The sequence below is a fragment of the Dromaius novaehollandiae genome, chromosome 1 (assembly GCF_036370855.1).
Source record: "Dromaius novaehollandiae isolate bDroNov1 chromosome 1, bDroNov1.hap1, whole genome shotgun sequence".
NCBI lineage: Eukaryota > Metazoa > Chordata > Aves > Casuariiformes > Dromaiidae > Dromaius > Dromaius novaehollandiae.
The window spans coordinates 57672316-57689096 of NC_088098.1; the positions used below are offsets into that span (position 1 = coordinate 57672316).

Here is a 16781-nt window from a genome sequence, read left to right on the forward strand (position 1 = left end):
CTGGACCAAATGTTATTTTATGAGTCTCTCTGTGGCAGTATTGGGGAATGAGCTCATCTCCTACCATCTTACAAGGCAATGAAGAATATAGCCCAAGAGCTGTGAAAGCAGACCGTTTCCTACCTCTTGGCCCCACCTGTCCATCATGGGATGTTCTGATCAGTAGCTCTGAGCAGCTACAGAAAAGGTTCCAGTTGTGTGTGCATGTGATACTGATTCTCTAAAACATCCCACCTGGCTCCCCCCATCCTTGAGATCTGTAGAAGGTGATGCACAAGTCACCTCTGTGTGTGCATGCACCCCTTGCTTGCATTGGCCCATCTGCCTCCATGTGGTGAGAGGATCCTTCCTGGCTCTCGTTTCTGTGTGCCAGTTATCTTCATGAATGAGGACGGTTTTGAAACTAATATGCTGATACTCTCTCGGTGCGTTGTAGTGGCTTTCTTAGACCTCTATACTGACAGAGCACGTGATTGCATGCTTTCAAGTGTAATCCTTGCTGTGCCAAATTGCCAGGAGAGGCACAGCAATCAGCGCAGTGGCTAGAGCTGGGCTAATCTTTCACTTAGATCAAGATCTTGTCAGCTATCTCTCTGCAGCTTGTCTGTGATTTTAGGAAGCTGTGCTGCAGCTCCAGCTATTACTTAGTGAGGGCAGGGTGGTGGGGTGTTTGCAGTGGAAATTGCCTCGGACTCTGAACTTAGCCAGGACCCTGCTGTGTGCTACACCACCTACTCAGGCGATGTCATATTTTTGTATTTGTTAACAGAGTGCTCTTATTGTGAATAACGTGGCCCCCGTGCAGTTTGCCTTAGAAGGAATGGGGCCAGCAGATTAAACTGCCTTATTTGCCGCTGGCAATGCTGCACCCAGAATATGGCATCCGGTTTTGTGGCCTTCCCCAAGTCAAGAGGGATATTGAAATGCTGGAGAGGGTTCTGTGTAGGGCTACCAAGATCTTCAGAGCCCTAAAACGTATAACCTACGAGGAGAGGTTGAGGGATCTGGTCTTGGTTAGTCTGATGACAGGGTGGCTGTCTGGCAGTCTAGTAGCAGCCTACAGCTACGTGAAGGCAACTGACACAGAAAGCGGCTCCGTAGTCTTCCCTTGGTAGTGATAGGTTATGGACACAAGTTAAAGGTTGGGAGTTTCAGACCAGCCATTAGGAAAATTTGTCTTCATTAGAAGAGTGGTATGGCACTGGGACAGGTTACGCAAGAGGCTATGAGACCTCCAACCTTGGAGTTATTGAAGTAGCCAAATCCATGGCTGGTCTGACCTAGTCTTGGTGCCCTTGAACAGGAGGCTGGCCTAGACGACCTCCAGAGGTCCCTTCCAGCAACACAGCCATGATGGGGTGCAGGTATTTCCGAATGGGCCTGGGGGCACCAATGGCACAGGCTGATTCATGGACCATTTCATCCCTGTGCAGGAAGGAAAAGCTAGTGGTAGGTCTAGCCTGTAGGTTGTCTGTCACAAAGAGGTTTTATCAATGTTGGCCTTAAAGCTGTTTGGTACCACAGGTGTCCCTTGGCAAACTAAACTGTCCCTAAAAATGAGGGGCTGAAGGACTGGAGCAGAGCTGAGCTGATACTTGCCCTCTGTGTCGTTCAGTGATCAGCCCCTCACCTCCAAACCCTCAATGACTAGGAGGTTTACTATTAAAAAAAAAAATGAAAACTCTTATTTTATATGTGTCAGTGATGTACTGCCTCCCCGAACTGCCCCAAGAGAAAGGACACCAAGCACAAGGGGCCCGGTCCTCCCTGCTGACCTGAGCCCGCCAACTCGAGCCGCTGCAGGGGCCATGGTGCAGGTGCAGGCACCACGATGCACGTCGGTTTGTGAGCTGTTGGGACGGTCCTTTGGAAGATGAGTAGCTGTGGCTGTGTGCTCTGTCAAGGGGTTAGGCATTAAAAGGGGCTTGGGAATAACCCTTCTGGGCCATCTTTCACGTCAGCTCCTGTTAATCGCCTTGCCTTGTCTAGGGCAATATTTTTCCTAAACATCATTTATGGTGATAATGTTCTCGTATGACTTTGTCTTCAAAGCACCTTTGGAAGCCTCTGCTTTGGGGTTAGCTGTGGCCTCACTGAAAGCCATGGATGAGACGACATGGGTTAGAGGAGTGCTGGAAATGTTTAGCTAAAAGCTGTTGTGAGCAAATGTACGTTAAGATAGGAACACTTCTACACACATGGCCTAAAGTGCATCAGATCACTGGGATTTACGTCATCTCACTGACTCACAGATGCCCCTGTTGGAGGTGGGATTACGCTTCTGGGCACGCTGCAGGGCTTCCACTGACAGCCCTCACCCTCGCTGGCTGTAAACCCAGAACAGCCCCAGACGGGCAATCAGGCATTTAATTTTTCTGCTGATCAAATCAGGCGCCCAAGTAGGAGCAAAGTGGCTAACTGCCTTAGTGGTTCTGTGTTCAAGAGCAAAACAGAGCTGAAATGTTCCCCTCAGGCAGGTATTTTTGTTAATCTTCTCCACGTCGTTGTTTTGCTTCTCCTTTGACATGAGAGCCGTGTGTGTCGTAGGACTGTGGGGCGCCTGTCCCCCTTTCCCAGCTCTTCCCCTTGCTGTGGTCTCTAACTTAGGTGGTCTGAGGGGGTACCTCGAGCTACCTCTCTCCACTGACTGTGCAGAGACATTAGGAGACCCAAAGAAAATGGCCAACATCAGATAGCTACAGTGGTGCCCCTTGTGGGACCTGAGCTCCTTTACTGCATCTGCTTTCAGGTGGCCCCTGGGTTAGAGAGGTGCCCATCCTGAAAATGAGATTCGAGTCTGGAGTCTTTATCTTCATAGATCAAGCCTTGGGTTTTGGCTCCCTTGGCAGAGAGCAGTAGCAGAAGGATGCTGTCTCCTCCTCTTCTGCTCCGCATGTTGGGGGGTGGGGAATGGGGAAGGAAGGTAGCAAGAGTGAGCCCGTTACATGGTCTTAGCTTTCCAGCTCCACACTAGTCTGTGATTTTTGAGTTTTTTTGCTTGTACAACCACAAAAGCCCTTGTGAGAAAGCAAAGGCTTGCAGACAAAATCCCACCCTCAACCCTGAGAGTATAAGCCAGAAATAAAGCACACAGAGAGAACTTTCTTTCTTCAATTTAATTGAAGTTACTTAGAAAAATAATCAGGCTTGAATGGCTTTTTAAGGAAAGATTCATGAGCAGTTCATACTTGTGTTGGCAATGTATAATTTAGCTTTTCTTCTTTATTAACAGTATATTTAGGTATGAGGAGATACTCTTCTACAACAAGCCTTCTACTGCATACAAATAAGTAAAAAAAAAAAAAGAAAATCCAACCCCACATTGATGTTAAATTATTCGTACACATTTCATTGTGCATGCATGTAAGAAAATAACACTCTCTGTAACAAGAGTAATAGTAAGGACAGTCCCTTTTTGTACCTGAAAAGTGCAGCAGACTACAGTGAAACCCAAAAACACCTGGGCTCAACTGACTTCTAAAAGCACTTCTGCTTGTGGCTTATTTCACTCGTCTTATGCAATGGATGATTCAGGCAGTTTTTAAGTTTTTGTGAAAATGGGCAAGTTTTATAAAAGGGGCTGAAGCATGGAAGAACTCAGATTCAACATTTCCCTCCCCTCCCCAGAAAGCACCCCCGTGTTCAGATGGGCCAAATCCTGACTGGGAGCCAGGCTGACATGCTTGGAGCCGTTTGGGAGGAACGAACCCACCACTGTATCTGTCTGCATAAGGAAAGGCGAGCGCCGCTGGGCTCAGCCAAGGGGTTTTCCTGCGGAGCTGACAGGGAAGTGCCCTTTGCGCAGGCATGGGTCTCGCCATCTTAAGGTCCAGTGGTTTTGAGGGGGCTGGTAGCAGCGGTGAGGATTAGGCCAGTCCCCAGCTGACCCTCTCTACTTGCACCACTACTTGACCGTAACTAACATACGTTGCTCTAAAAGAGCAGCTCCCCAGGTGGCTCTTGCTGTGGATACAGCTTTGACTTTTCTTTTCCTGGGATTAGCTGTGCCCACAGCAAGAACGAATCTGTCCAGGACGGACATGGGGAGGAGCCAGAGCTCAGCAGCCGACCGTCCCTATTCCTCCCAGCTGGAAACGGAGTGAAGAGATGGGATAAAAATCTGCTTCCATGGCCTGCCTCCTCCCTGTAAAAGGTGGTGGTGGGTGCCAGCTTTCTAAGCTGAGGAGGTACGGCCGCGCACGTCTGCCTACGAGGGTCAGTGAAAAGAGCATCTTTTGGCTCAGGCAAAACGGCACACCCAGTAGTCTGAATAAAAAGGTTATTCCGTAACATTTCCAGTCCTCCTTGCTCAGAACTAGTTAGGCCTCTGTGTTCGGCGTGCAGGACAAGATCACATCCCGCGTGTCTGTTGTGCATTTTCAACGAAAAGCCGCAAGCAATACGTGCCACCCCAGATGACACAGAACACGCTAAATCAAGTTTGTAGTAGCTTGGGACCACGATTTTTAAAAAGCAAGTGATTTGTAAGTACCCACTTAAGACTGCATAAAAGCCATTTCAGGGTTGAGCCTACACCCGTACGCCCGGCCTCTGCAGAGAGGCATGAGCTGGGTAACCAAACCCAAGGCTGCTGCTAAAACTCCCGGCTCCAACAGCACGCACCCCTCTGATCTTCTGAACATGCTTTTCACCTACAGCTTTTCTATCAATCACAACTCTGAAAAGTTTTTTGCATCTTTAGTCAAACTAAAGAGAATATTTAAGAACAGATAACCATGTGGATATGACAGATAAGCAAAAAGTACAGAAAGAAGGGGGGAAGCGCACCCTATTTTTAAATATTTACTTTTTGAAGCCATCTTTTCTTAAATGAAAAACTTTAGATCAGATCTGGTTGGAGAGGACTAACAAATAATTGAAGAGAAAATCGGACCAAAACATTAGCACTGCTGGATACAACACCAAACAAGCAAATAAATAGCTTGCCGGAAATACTGGTGGTGAGGAATCTACCCTCATACAGATTTTTTTTTTTTTTAACAAACCATTGAACTACAAATAAAAGAAAAACAGGGCACACTGTGATAGGCACTTGCAACAGCTCCACATACTCTAAATGAGACAAAACTGCTTTCAAGTAAAACACTAGTCAGCGATCAGGAACCACTTAGGAATTCAGAGCTGTCCAATTTAGACAGCCAGTTCTTTACTAGCCACTGTGTTAGTCTCCTAGATTATAAATAGGACCTGGGTTATAAAAACCGTGTCTGTTCCAGAATGGATGAGAGGTTTATTTCTAGGATATGATAAAAAAAAAAAATAATGACCCAAATCCTGGGTAAGACCAAATACAATTGTGAAAGGACTTTAGCTGTTGCTTGTTATGCTAATTTGTTCTTCGCTGAGATTTATTTAGTGACTTATTTTTGTAAAATAAGATGGATCCTACTTTTTCTTCTTTAACCATGTATGTGTCTTGGAGGCTAATGTAATTCATTGGGCATTATCAGCTACAGTACAGTAGGACTTTTTCAGGCTCTGGCCCTGATACTGTTAAAAGAGCTCTGCCTTCAGCTGAATTTATGAAATTTTTCCACTAACTTTTGGAAATGTTGGATTTGCTCATAGGAAGATTGCAATTCAAATCCCATTTTAGCAAACAACTGTAAAACAGATTTTAGGTTCTCATAATTTTCTCAACTTAAGCCTTGGCATCCTTTTGCCGATTACCTCTCTTTTGTTTGCCAGAAAAAATTCTAAGTTAATGAAGGCTCGCAAAATCAAAACCGCCCCTTGATTTTTGGAAATCCCGAGTTTCTTGGTGGTGAAAACACAGGCTGTCATCCTGAGAACTAAAAGCAGCACATTCCTGGCGTCTCTTACTCAGCCAGATGCTTCTGCTGTGTTTTCGGCGTAGCGCACCAGCTGGGGGAAAGCACCTATCGAGCCTCCTCCAGTCAGGCCAGCTTGGTTGTAGGTACGGACCATTTCCCCAGCCACACTCCTACCGCCCTCCTGGTTGTACATCTCACTTACACCAAATTAAAGTAAACATTTGGAGGAGCCTGCACAGCCTCTGCTCACTGAGCTTGCCAATAATTCCACATTAAAACCCCATTTTTTCCTTACTTATTGGCTGTGAACAACTCACTTGCCTGTTCAAAACAATTACTCGGTATTCTACTCCTTGTACAACTTGCCGTCCCAACAGGTATTATAAGCGCAACAACTGCTACTGAGACATTCACCTTATGGAAAAAGGTCATGTTCTCATACTAGAATTAACGTAGATGGAATATTAACTCACTGGAAATTAGAAACACACTTGTGGATGGTATTTCAGCATCAACTAAAAAAGAAGACTCCCCCTTCCCCCAGAGGAAAAAGCCATGAAACCAGCATGTAGGAAGATTAGAGACCTTCTTTATTGCCTTGCATGCTTTGAGATCAACATGAAGATGACTTTCTGACTTTTTAAATGACATGCCCACATCCTTTATAGCAACATATTATGACCAGGATTTTTTTGAGCACATGAGCCAATTCTGACTGCCCACAGGTTAAGGCGGCATGATTTTTCAGAAGGTGGGAGGCCCTCACCCTCCACATCCTGCACACGAATTAAGTGTCTTTTGCTTTGGGCATTCAAAAATCTCCATAGTCACTTTCAAAACAGTCACTTTCAAAATGCTGATTTTTCTGATGCAGCATCCAGAAATCCACTTCTGGATGCAAATCTGCATTCAGTTGGGCTGGCAGGCTGGGAATTATGAGACACTGGGACTCTAGCTATGTTCTTGATAAAATTATTCAGACCAGATTAAAAAGGTCAAGGTTTCTCTTTCCAAGGAATACATTCACATTTCTTTCAGTCATGACTTTTAGATATCATGTATCTATCAAAATCTGATTTATTTTTCCCTTTCAGGGCTAGAAAGATAGCCTCTTTGTATGCTTAAGTGCAATATCACTGTCTGAAGAAATTATTTCCACCAGTATTTTCAAAACATGTGGTATCAACAACCACTCCCATATTTACCTGCACGAAAGGCTAATGGAAGAGTATTAATATCCAGAGACAAGCTCAGCTGAGGAAAGTACAAAATCAGATTCCTGTTGTCCAAATGTTATCTTAGTTCTGCTGCTAAAGTGAAACCTACTAAAACACCATGTTTTAAATAAGTATAAATAACATGAATTAGAATTTGAGGAATGCAAGATCAATGAAATCCACCAAAACACAATGAACATTTTTAAAACAGTGTAGCAGTATTATTCATTTCTACAGCTAGATCGTCACAATGCTGTTACCCTGTAAAGAGAGCTGTCCTTTCTTACAGTTGATTTAAATAATTTTGACTGTGCTGCTCGCAGCATCATTCAAAAAAGAAAATATTAATTTACAAAATAACCCATTCTCCATATTTATTATGACAAATAAAAATCTTAAATAAAACAGGCTTTCTCTCCCCTCTCTCCCCCCAACCCATCCCTCATTCCAATTTCAGGTAGCTTGGCACTGAGTAATTGAACATTAAAAAATCAAGTTTGTAGACTTCATACAGCTGCGTTTGGTGCTCCGAGCTGATGTTCTGGAAGAACTCTGTGGTCATTTCATCAGTAGTTCTCGTGGACTTTGCATAGGTGGGGAACTTCAGGTAGTTGCCTACTCCCGCGAGCTGAAGGATGTAATTTGAATCCTCTTCGAGCGTTTCGTATTTTCCTATGAGGTCGTAGTGAATGTGGCAGGGGTGGCAGAGGGAGTACACAGTCTGCCAGTGCTCGTTGAAGGGCTCTTCTCTCTGGGTGTGCGGGTCGATGAGATACGCCACAAACTCCTCAAATTTCACGTCGTCGCCTTTCCGCAGAGCTTCCTGGGTTGCGTTTTTCCTCTGACGCCTCACGATTTTGGTGCCATATCTCTTGTGAAAGGAAGTGTTGTACTTCTGGGTGAACTTGTTCCTGTAGGCTGACACCAGTCTCTCAAAAGGCTCGCGAACAAATAGGAACTTCATGTAGTTTTTCAAGCGGTGGTTGATCTCTGGGATGCTGTATTGGTTGAGGGTCTTCAGATTTGAAGACACATGGGCTTCATTGGCTGGTATTTCCATTGGATCACTGTACTTGCCTCTTCCTGTCAAAACCATCATGACTCTCTTCCAGTTTGTGCAGGCCACTTTGGGAACATAACAATAGATCATTTCATGGTCTTCATCCACGACCAGATGTTTGAGATCATTGGGTGTCAGCACACGGCGTTTCCTGCTAGATACACTGTTTGCTCGGCATGTATCTGTCACCTGGTCTCGTCTAATCTGATGAAGAATTGCTGTGTTGGACAACTGCAAAGAAACACAAGCACAACTACGTCAAAGAGGCTGGAAATTCTTACTGCCTTTTTACTTACTATACAAATTCCTAGGAAAGCAGATTACTGCCATTTAAAACTTAAAACAGATCATTACATGGCTGAGTAAAATTCTCCTTAAGCTAGAAGACCTTTTTTTTTTTTTTTGTCTCTAGACTTCTTGAGCTGCTTAAATGCTGTTCATGGACACTGTCCAGGACTCCACTTTGAAGCCAATGCAAAGGACCACGAGTGCTTACACATCCTGGCGGCAAGTGTGTTTACAGCACTCTCATCCTGAGCTGCTCTCACTGTTTCTTAGTCATGGAGAAAGGCTCTCCCCTCCACTCCGTGACCCATCCCATCGCTGCAGCAGCGCTGGACCCGGCCTGACCTTTCACTGCTGAGATGGGGTAGGAAGACACCTGCTACAGAAAGTTTGCCAAAATCGAAACAGTATGTGCTCTGATGTACTCTGAACAGTACCTGTTGCTGATGCCTTTTTTGCTAGAGAATTAATCATCGCAGCATGTTTCTTGGCTATGACCTTGGTAGAAGAAATAAGGCCCATGGAGATTTCTGGTACTCCCTAAGGGGAACCTTCACTGAAATGGGAATTCCTGAGGCCCCTGTGATGAAGCACATGCGACTGCACACATCTGCTGTAGTGGTGTTTAGCCTTTGACTAAAGGTCCATAATGAGCCTCCCCACCTTGCCTGTATAACACCCTTAGCAAATGGCTTTGCGCCAGCTTAACTCTACTGGTTGTTAAATCACATCTTACTTCACACTCCAACAATGACACAAGCTATTACAATGCCGAATTATCACTGCAGGCTTTATAAAGTTCGGGGTTCATACTGAAACCCCAGTTCCTGGAGCCATGGGACAAATCTCTGCTTTCAATACCAGTAGCTAGACATGAGTCATACAAAGAAAACAAAAAACAGGAGTCAAATGCACTTTATATCCAAAAGACAAACAGAACAAAAAGATCCCTCAAAGCATCTCAGTGACAGAAAAATGGGAAACACCAAGGTGCTGGTGCACCTCCAATCTGGGCAGGGGATTTTTCCTTTAGGACAGCATGTATGTATCTAATGTGGGACCTCCGTATTTTGTGCAGTGCCAAGCACTACTTCTCTTCTGAATTGTTTGATCTCTCATCTCATCCCTTCACCACTTCATCAGTATGATGCTAAATATAATAATAAATATAATGAACATAATTTATAAAATATAAAAATAACATATATATTTATATACCATTTATATTTTAAAAAGTGTGTGTGTGCATATATATATATAAAAATACTAAGTATCATGAACATCTATGTTCATTACTGAAGTCCCCACTGATCAAGTTCAAGATCCTCATCTCATCCCTTTAGCAACTTGCTCAGCAAAATGTTGGCTAGCAGCTAGAATATGCAATAGCCCAGTGCAACCAGTTTAGACAGCTTGGCTCATCTTTTCTGCATGTGTGGCATTCCTCTGAATGCTTTCCAGGTGGATTTCAAGGGCAGTTTTGTGTTATAGTCCAAGAGATGGGAAGCCAGATGTGAAATGTGCTTCATGTTTCTTATGAAAGCTGACTGGCAGGGAGTTTCCAGAGGAAGATGTTAGAAAGCAATTGTCAAGGACCACACAGATTTTTGAAGACAAAGTCTTCTTCTTTAAAAAGAAACATATTTCAATACATGCCATGCTGTCTTCAAAGAGATACAGAACCAATTTTCAGCTCTACACTGGTTAGAGTTACCAGTGAGTAATTCTCAAAGTACTAAACAAAACCCTCTGCAAATATTTGTACAGACATACAACTATGTCCTCTGCAGACAAATAAAATACCCAAATCTCTCTCCTCCTGCAGGTTTTCCATCAATATCATATGGCACTGTACTGCTGTTTGCTCCTGGTTTTAGCATAAAAATGAGAAAAGCCTGAAGATACTGCTGTATTACAGTATGTTAACGCACTGTACTTGCTTTTCTGGTGCTCTTCTTGGGCTAAATACAGAATTAAGTACATGTGATTCCACGGCTTCTATTAGATACGAGGTCAGACTTGATAATCTGACAGTTGCTTTTAACCCTAATCTATGGATGAATCTTTGTAGAGCTATGCTTTGCTCCTGATCTGACTCCTACATCAATACGCTAAACACTTCCTCTGCAGACATTAATATTAATGAGCTTTTCAGGCATTCAGACTAAAGGGAAAATATAGCCATACTATTTACAGTCGCAGATGAGATGGTGTTGCCTTACACTCACTTAAAAGATGAGACTGAAGTGATACTTGTCTCCCACTCTTTTTAACAAAGAAGAAATATGAAGAAATGGCATAGGGGAAGTTTTGTCAGCTACGTTTACTTAATGCACACCAGCAACCCAGGCTGAGCTCTGCATGCGTTCTGGCCTCTCTGGCAGCACACAGAACACACATTAAATATCAGCGTAACATTAAAAGGCCATTACCCCATTCTCACAAATTACAGTGCCAGTTGGTATGGCTGATGGATGAAGAGCCATGTAGGAAACATGGTTTTGAAAGCGCTTTTTTTGCCTACTGACTTCAGCTTACTATAAAAAAAAAAAAAAGATCACCCCTAGGCAGTCTGATATCCTCACTACTAAACAGCGGACTTTCCTCTATTGCTCATGCACCCAGTGAATCCCGGAGGAGCTGCCTTGCTGGCTTCCCTTGCAGACACCCAGCGTCCTGCCGCCTTTCCTCTAGGTTTAGCAACAGCCCTCTCAGTTGAGGAGGCGGGGGACAGGAACGCCACACTCTTCTTCCCTTTCGCTGTACTAAGGAGAAGTCAGTTAAGGCACTGGTAGGGTTTAATGGAGTCCTTGCAGAAACACCAAGCTTCGTCCCTTGCCAGCTGCAAACCCCAGAGGACTTGCTCCGTGTTGCCAAAAGCCTACAGCAGTATGCGAGGTAATTATAACATAGCCTTTTTCATCTGGATATTTCAGAATCATCTATTAACCCTAACTTATCTGATACCGGTATGGTTCCTCCTCATTTTATGTTACAGGCAAGGATTTAAAGCCCCACATTAATTTCACTCCTAAGGTCAGCAAGGAGGAATGAGAACAGAATACGGCTACGTGAGAGTGGAATTACATGTACTTGAACTAGAGGGCCACTTGGCCATTAGAAATGTGCTCACAGCTAACGAGCAAAACAACACTGCACAGACTTAAGCAGTGGAAAAGATAAGATCCAAGTGACAGGTACCCCTTCAGATCCATGGATGGTGAAAGGCAAGTCAAAATAATTCTTCCCCCAAAAGTCATAGTAGACTTGGCTACAGCAGAGTTGTGAGAGAATACCTGATGGCTGGACCCTAATTGCTATGTCTATGTTCATTACCAGAAGTCCCCACTGATGCCTCACTTCAAGAAGCCACAAGAAGTAATGGCTTAAATCCACACCACTTTGGGAGAGAGCACTTTTAAGCACACGTGCAAGTTACCCTGAAGTCAGCGTGGGGATGGTGATGAGGCCAGTGCTCAGATTGTGTCCACTGACAGTTCAGCTTCAACTTCAGCTGCACATCAAAGGCCTTGAGAAGACATCTGATACAAGTATCTGTTCGGCTCTGAAAGGACTAGTAATAGATGCACTTGATCACTATTTTTTTCCTGCAGAAGTTGTAGCGGGGGACAGAGAAGAAGGGCATGTCAAGATCAAAGTTTCTCTTCCTTTTTTGATGCCGCAACTGAGTGAAACAGGAAAGCAACACCAGCAGCAAGAGACTCCCAAGCTCAGCAGGCAGCATTTAAAAGGAAAAGAAAAGCTCGTCTGGTGACACTCTAATACCAGAAACATTGCATCTCCATCAGTCCCAAGCTAAGAGGGATGGAGGAAAGCTAAGTCTGGTGCATTCTGCTCACGTGGATTTCTTTTCTTTGAGTGTTTTGCGGGCTCATGAACTGGCTGCCTGTGGCACAGTGGCCTTGTGCTGGAGCAGGCAGGGTGCCGGTGCTCAGGTGAGCTCCAGCGGCCCGTGGCCGGGAAGCGGTGGTGGATGTGCCGCCTAAAGGATGCCCCATTGCAAAGGGCAGCAGAGCATGGCGCTGCTGACAGAGACCTTTCCAAAGCTAATCCATATCTGAGGAGAAGTGGGGCTTCCCTGGGGAGATGCCAGGCATCATCTATTCTCCAGTTTCCATAGGAAGGGAGAGCACTCAGCATCCTACTGGGTCCCGCCAAAGGACAGACGTTTCTCATGGTGTACTGAGGTCGCTCCACGCTGCAGTAGCAAGAATATACTGCCCAGAAACGTATATGCTGACTAACTGACAACCATCAACCCCTGATGTGCAAAGGTTATTCAGCAGGTTTATTACCAGTAGGTAAATCATAGTAATGAGATGGGAGGTATTTTCTTCAGGCTACTTAGGCACAGCAGGGTAACATAATCTTTAAGGGCCTTTCCAAGCTTGATGGTCAAGCAGCAAGTTCAGACTGAATCACAGGATGTTTTTAATTAAAATGCCTTTTCCAAACATAGCATTGTACTTCAAACTAGGAGCAGAGATCCTTCCGATTCACATAGATAGCTGTAAGGAAAGCATTTTTCTAATAGGAGAAAGAAGGAACTTCCTAGATGTCACTCAAAAGAAAAAAGTTCATTAAATTTGGCCTCTGCCTAAGAACAACTGTGCAAAGATGCATCTCCCCCATACTGCCGTAGGGCAGATTTTTATTTATTTCTATTGCACTGCCTGCAGCTGCTGCTAGCTCTGCACATTACTGTAACCAGGCTCACAAATAATCTACCTTGAGAGCGCTAAGGCGGCCTTTGGGCATGGCAGACTGAAGTACAAAAGTATCCAGACGAGTTTAAGGTGGAATAAGCAAGATAGATATCATGAGCAGGGGTTGCAGGCAAATACATGGGGCCCAAACCCCACTAAATGTTATCTCCTTCTCTTCGGTTTTGCATAAATTTTGCATCTGCCTTTAATTCTTTGGTTACATTTGGAGGTTTGGTTTCTGTCTTACAAGTCCGACTATGTGAGTTGCCATGGTGCTCCCCTTACCTGCTGTCGAACCAGCTATCAAAATTAGCAGCATCTCTGCTGAACATCCCACATGTATATTCTCCAATATATTCTAAAATAAATCTAATACCTGGAAAACTGGATTTCTCAAAAACCCTCTTTTGTTGAGGTATAGACACAGGATTCCTGAGGTCCAGTAGTATTGCTAAGCTTAGCATAAATCGGAGCTCATCTCCACCAAATTTTTCCTGTTAAGAGTGGAGGTCTATTTGTTTAGAAGGTGTGTGGAGCAGACTCCTAATCCACTGAAAACAAGGTCTTAAAATGAAAAGTGTCAGACAGACTAACTATAGGTGGCACTAACAGTCCTATTTATGTGACATATACAGAGACTAGCATTTTGGTTGACTAAAACCTCTCAAATATTAGCTGCTTTCCTTCCTCCTGCCCCTCAACCACACCATCTGAGTTTTAGGAGGTGCTTGGTATTTATTATATACAATGTTTCTTGGTAGTATTTATATTTTCCCAAATGCTTAAGGGGTTTTTTTTGAGCATGAGGTTATACACAAGCGGGTTCCAATCCTGTTTTCACATAAAAAGTGTGAAGATGATTCTTGCAATCTTGACGGCCTGCCTTGAAGTTACAAAAACACATTTTAGGCATTATTTTAACCTGTGGCTTTTAAAATTTGGACCCATAACTACCCTATTTGTTATAAATATTCTATATGTAGATACTCTATATATACCAAATGTATATTCCGCAATATAGTCTAAGGTAAATCTAATACATGGAAAACTGGATTTCTCAAGAAACCTCTTCTGTTGTGGTATGGACACAGGATTCCTTAGGTCCAGAAGTGTTTTGTTGTTACAGGCCCCTGATGTGATTCAGAGCCCTTCTATGGATAAGGCTGATGGAGAGGCTGATAGCTAATGTTAAAATCTGACCTGACGCTATTTGTAAACAGATCTGTGTTTACTAAGTCCAAATTTTATTTAATCTACTGACAAATCTGAACCTACTTAAAAAGCTTACAGCAGAGCTGGAAGGAGAAAGTTTAACTCTAGTCAAGTCAAAGATGAAGTGTGTCATCACAACTTCTACAGGTCTTCGATATTACGTGTTTTAATCTACATGCTGGTTTCACCTGTGCAAACATTGCTTTACAAGGAGAATAAAGACCACTGGGACAGACCCTCCTCTTTTTAACTGCAGCCCTGTTCCTGCGGCTCCAGGAATCCATCCGGAAGTAGAAGCTGCTCTACTGTTCTTGCGCTCACGAGTTTTCCTGATAGATAGGTTATTGTGTGTCTTTCACACCTTTGCTCTAAAAAAGTCTCTTTTTTCTGCTCTAGGTCTGTTTAAGCTAGTGAAAATGCTGCACTATGCTTTGGAATACCTGGCATGGCTGGGAAATGCTGTGAACACTCAAATCCTGGACTGTTCTCTTAAAATGTTCACCATTAGACAACAAAGGGGAGCTAACACTGCTTTGTACTTGTTACTGCAAGCATCAACAGCTCCAGAACATTACAAATACACTACAAATAATTACTACTCTCACTCTACAAATCTGGAGAGATGAGAGTCAGACAATGATAGCTATGTTGGGCAAGATACTGACTCTAGAAGAGTAAGAGAATTTTAGAATAAGGGATTTAATTAAACTGACCTGGGCTGTGATATTTTTTTTTAAGTAACAGCTTTGTAAAACATCCTTCATACTTTGATTTACTTGACATTTCATAGCATCATTCTTGATTGAATATTTTTTAAAAATTCCCAGAACTCAAATGAGAACCCCACCAAAACCTCAATCAACATTTGCTCATAGTCCAATAAAAGACTAGAAAGCACACAATGTGTTACTGGAGATGGAAATGCTTACCATCTTCCCTGACAACTTGCAGACAGACAAACTGGAATACAAATTTACTATGAAAATGTCTCTAAAGAGTGGTTGGATAATAGAAGATAATAAAACTAATATTAACTTAGGAACATTTGTACTAAGAGAGAAAATTTTACAGACAAATTATACCCTCTGAAGAAAATTCGTGAATATTACAAAGCTACTTTTCTTTCTCTATTTCATGCATTGAACTTATTGCCCCACAGAGAAGATAAGACCATATATGCATTTATTTCAAATAACTCTCTGTATTGCAACCCAAGATAATGAGACCACTTTCAGTTCCCACTGTACAGAATGCATGAAGGCTAAGGAAAAAAGGATCAAAGCTTTTGAGGGAAAACAATCTCACACAGTAGCTGCTAGCACTGTATTGCCAAGAATCCTCAATTGCTTCACACATTCTCTCCTCCCCCTTCCTTTACGGGTACCCCACTTCACACGTGTGTGTGTGACACAGTAGGGAAGGGTGAAATAATTCAGCAGCCGCATTACTTAGGGACCAGAGGTGACAATTATGTGAATAATGGCGCACCTCTAACCACCACCAACTCTGGCATTTGCTCTTTGTCCAGTTGTATGATTTGGGTATTGGAAAGAAATGACACTACACTAGTCAAAATCCATCAGGAGAAACACATACAGGTGAAGATGCTTTCCTAGGAAAGCTTCACACCTAGGTGAATTTAAGTCTTGCCCATTTTTCCTGGACAGAAAGTACTATAGTGAACTTAATGATGCAAAATCTCCTTGAAAAAAAATCACAGACTGGCTCTCCACTTGGCACAGGTGACACAGTGCCAATTTGACACCAAATTACAGCAGCTATGTGTTAATCTCAGATTTTTAATCATCTTAAGGCTCCACCAGACAATAAGGGATAGGTATGGATTCAGGAAGTGTGACATCTTTTCCTACAGCCTCAAACATCTGTAGAAGCTTTTCCATTTCCATGCTCCCTGCTGGAAACCATTCAGTGTAAGGACTCATGCAGTAAATAGGGCTTGGGAGTGATAAGAGGAAAAGACAAACCCTGAAAAACATCTGTTTTGAACAGGGAGATAGCACAAATTGCAAATCCCCAAGGAGAACAGGTAGAAAAACCACTGGTCTGTGTATACAGCTGCAGAGATGTGGGGTGACTGAGCCCACAAGGACTCTGCTTCTTGCTGTGTGTGTTGCTGTCCTGAAGCTCTACGGGAATCTTTACAAACACAGTAGAGACAAAACTGAAGTGACTGAGTTTAAGTGCAATATACCTGCAAAGTAAGAAATCATCAGGAAGGACAGAGAGCCTTGAGCTAGGAATAATTAAAGCAAAAATCTTAATGTCAGCCAGTTTCTTGGTATTTAATTTATAGAAGTTTGGAGCCTCAAGTTGCACATACAAAGAGCACTCTGCAGTCATCTTCTGTGTCTCAAGCTGGCTGTGGGAAGGGAGGGGGGAAAAAAGGGGAATTTGGCAGATATCCAATTCATTTTTCTCACAGACCTACAACAACAGCAAGTAGATGAGATCCAGGGCTGGAATT

General features: G+C 43.4%; 1 protein-coding gene across 2 annotated transcripts in view; it reads right to left on the reverse strand.

Moving 5' to 3' along the window:
* Window positions 1–3097: 3097 nt before the first annotated feature.
* The window catches only part of CHST11 (carbohydrate sulfotransferase 11), a 183321-nt gene continuing 169637 nt past the window's right edge, over window positions 3098–16781 (reverse strand). For both annotated transcript variants that reach the window (XM_026117994.2, XM_026117992.2), the window contains exon 3: window positions 3098–8303. In XM_026117994.2, coding sequence (XP_025973779.1) covers window positions 7455–8303 — 849 coding nt within the window. In that variant the 3' untranslated portion in view covers window positions 3098–7454. The remainder of the gene's footprint in view (window positions 8304–16781) is intronic.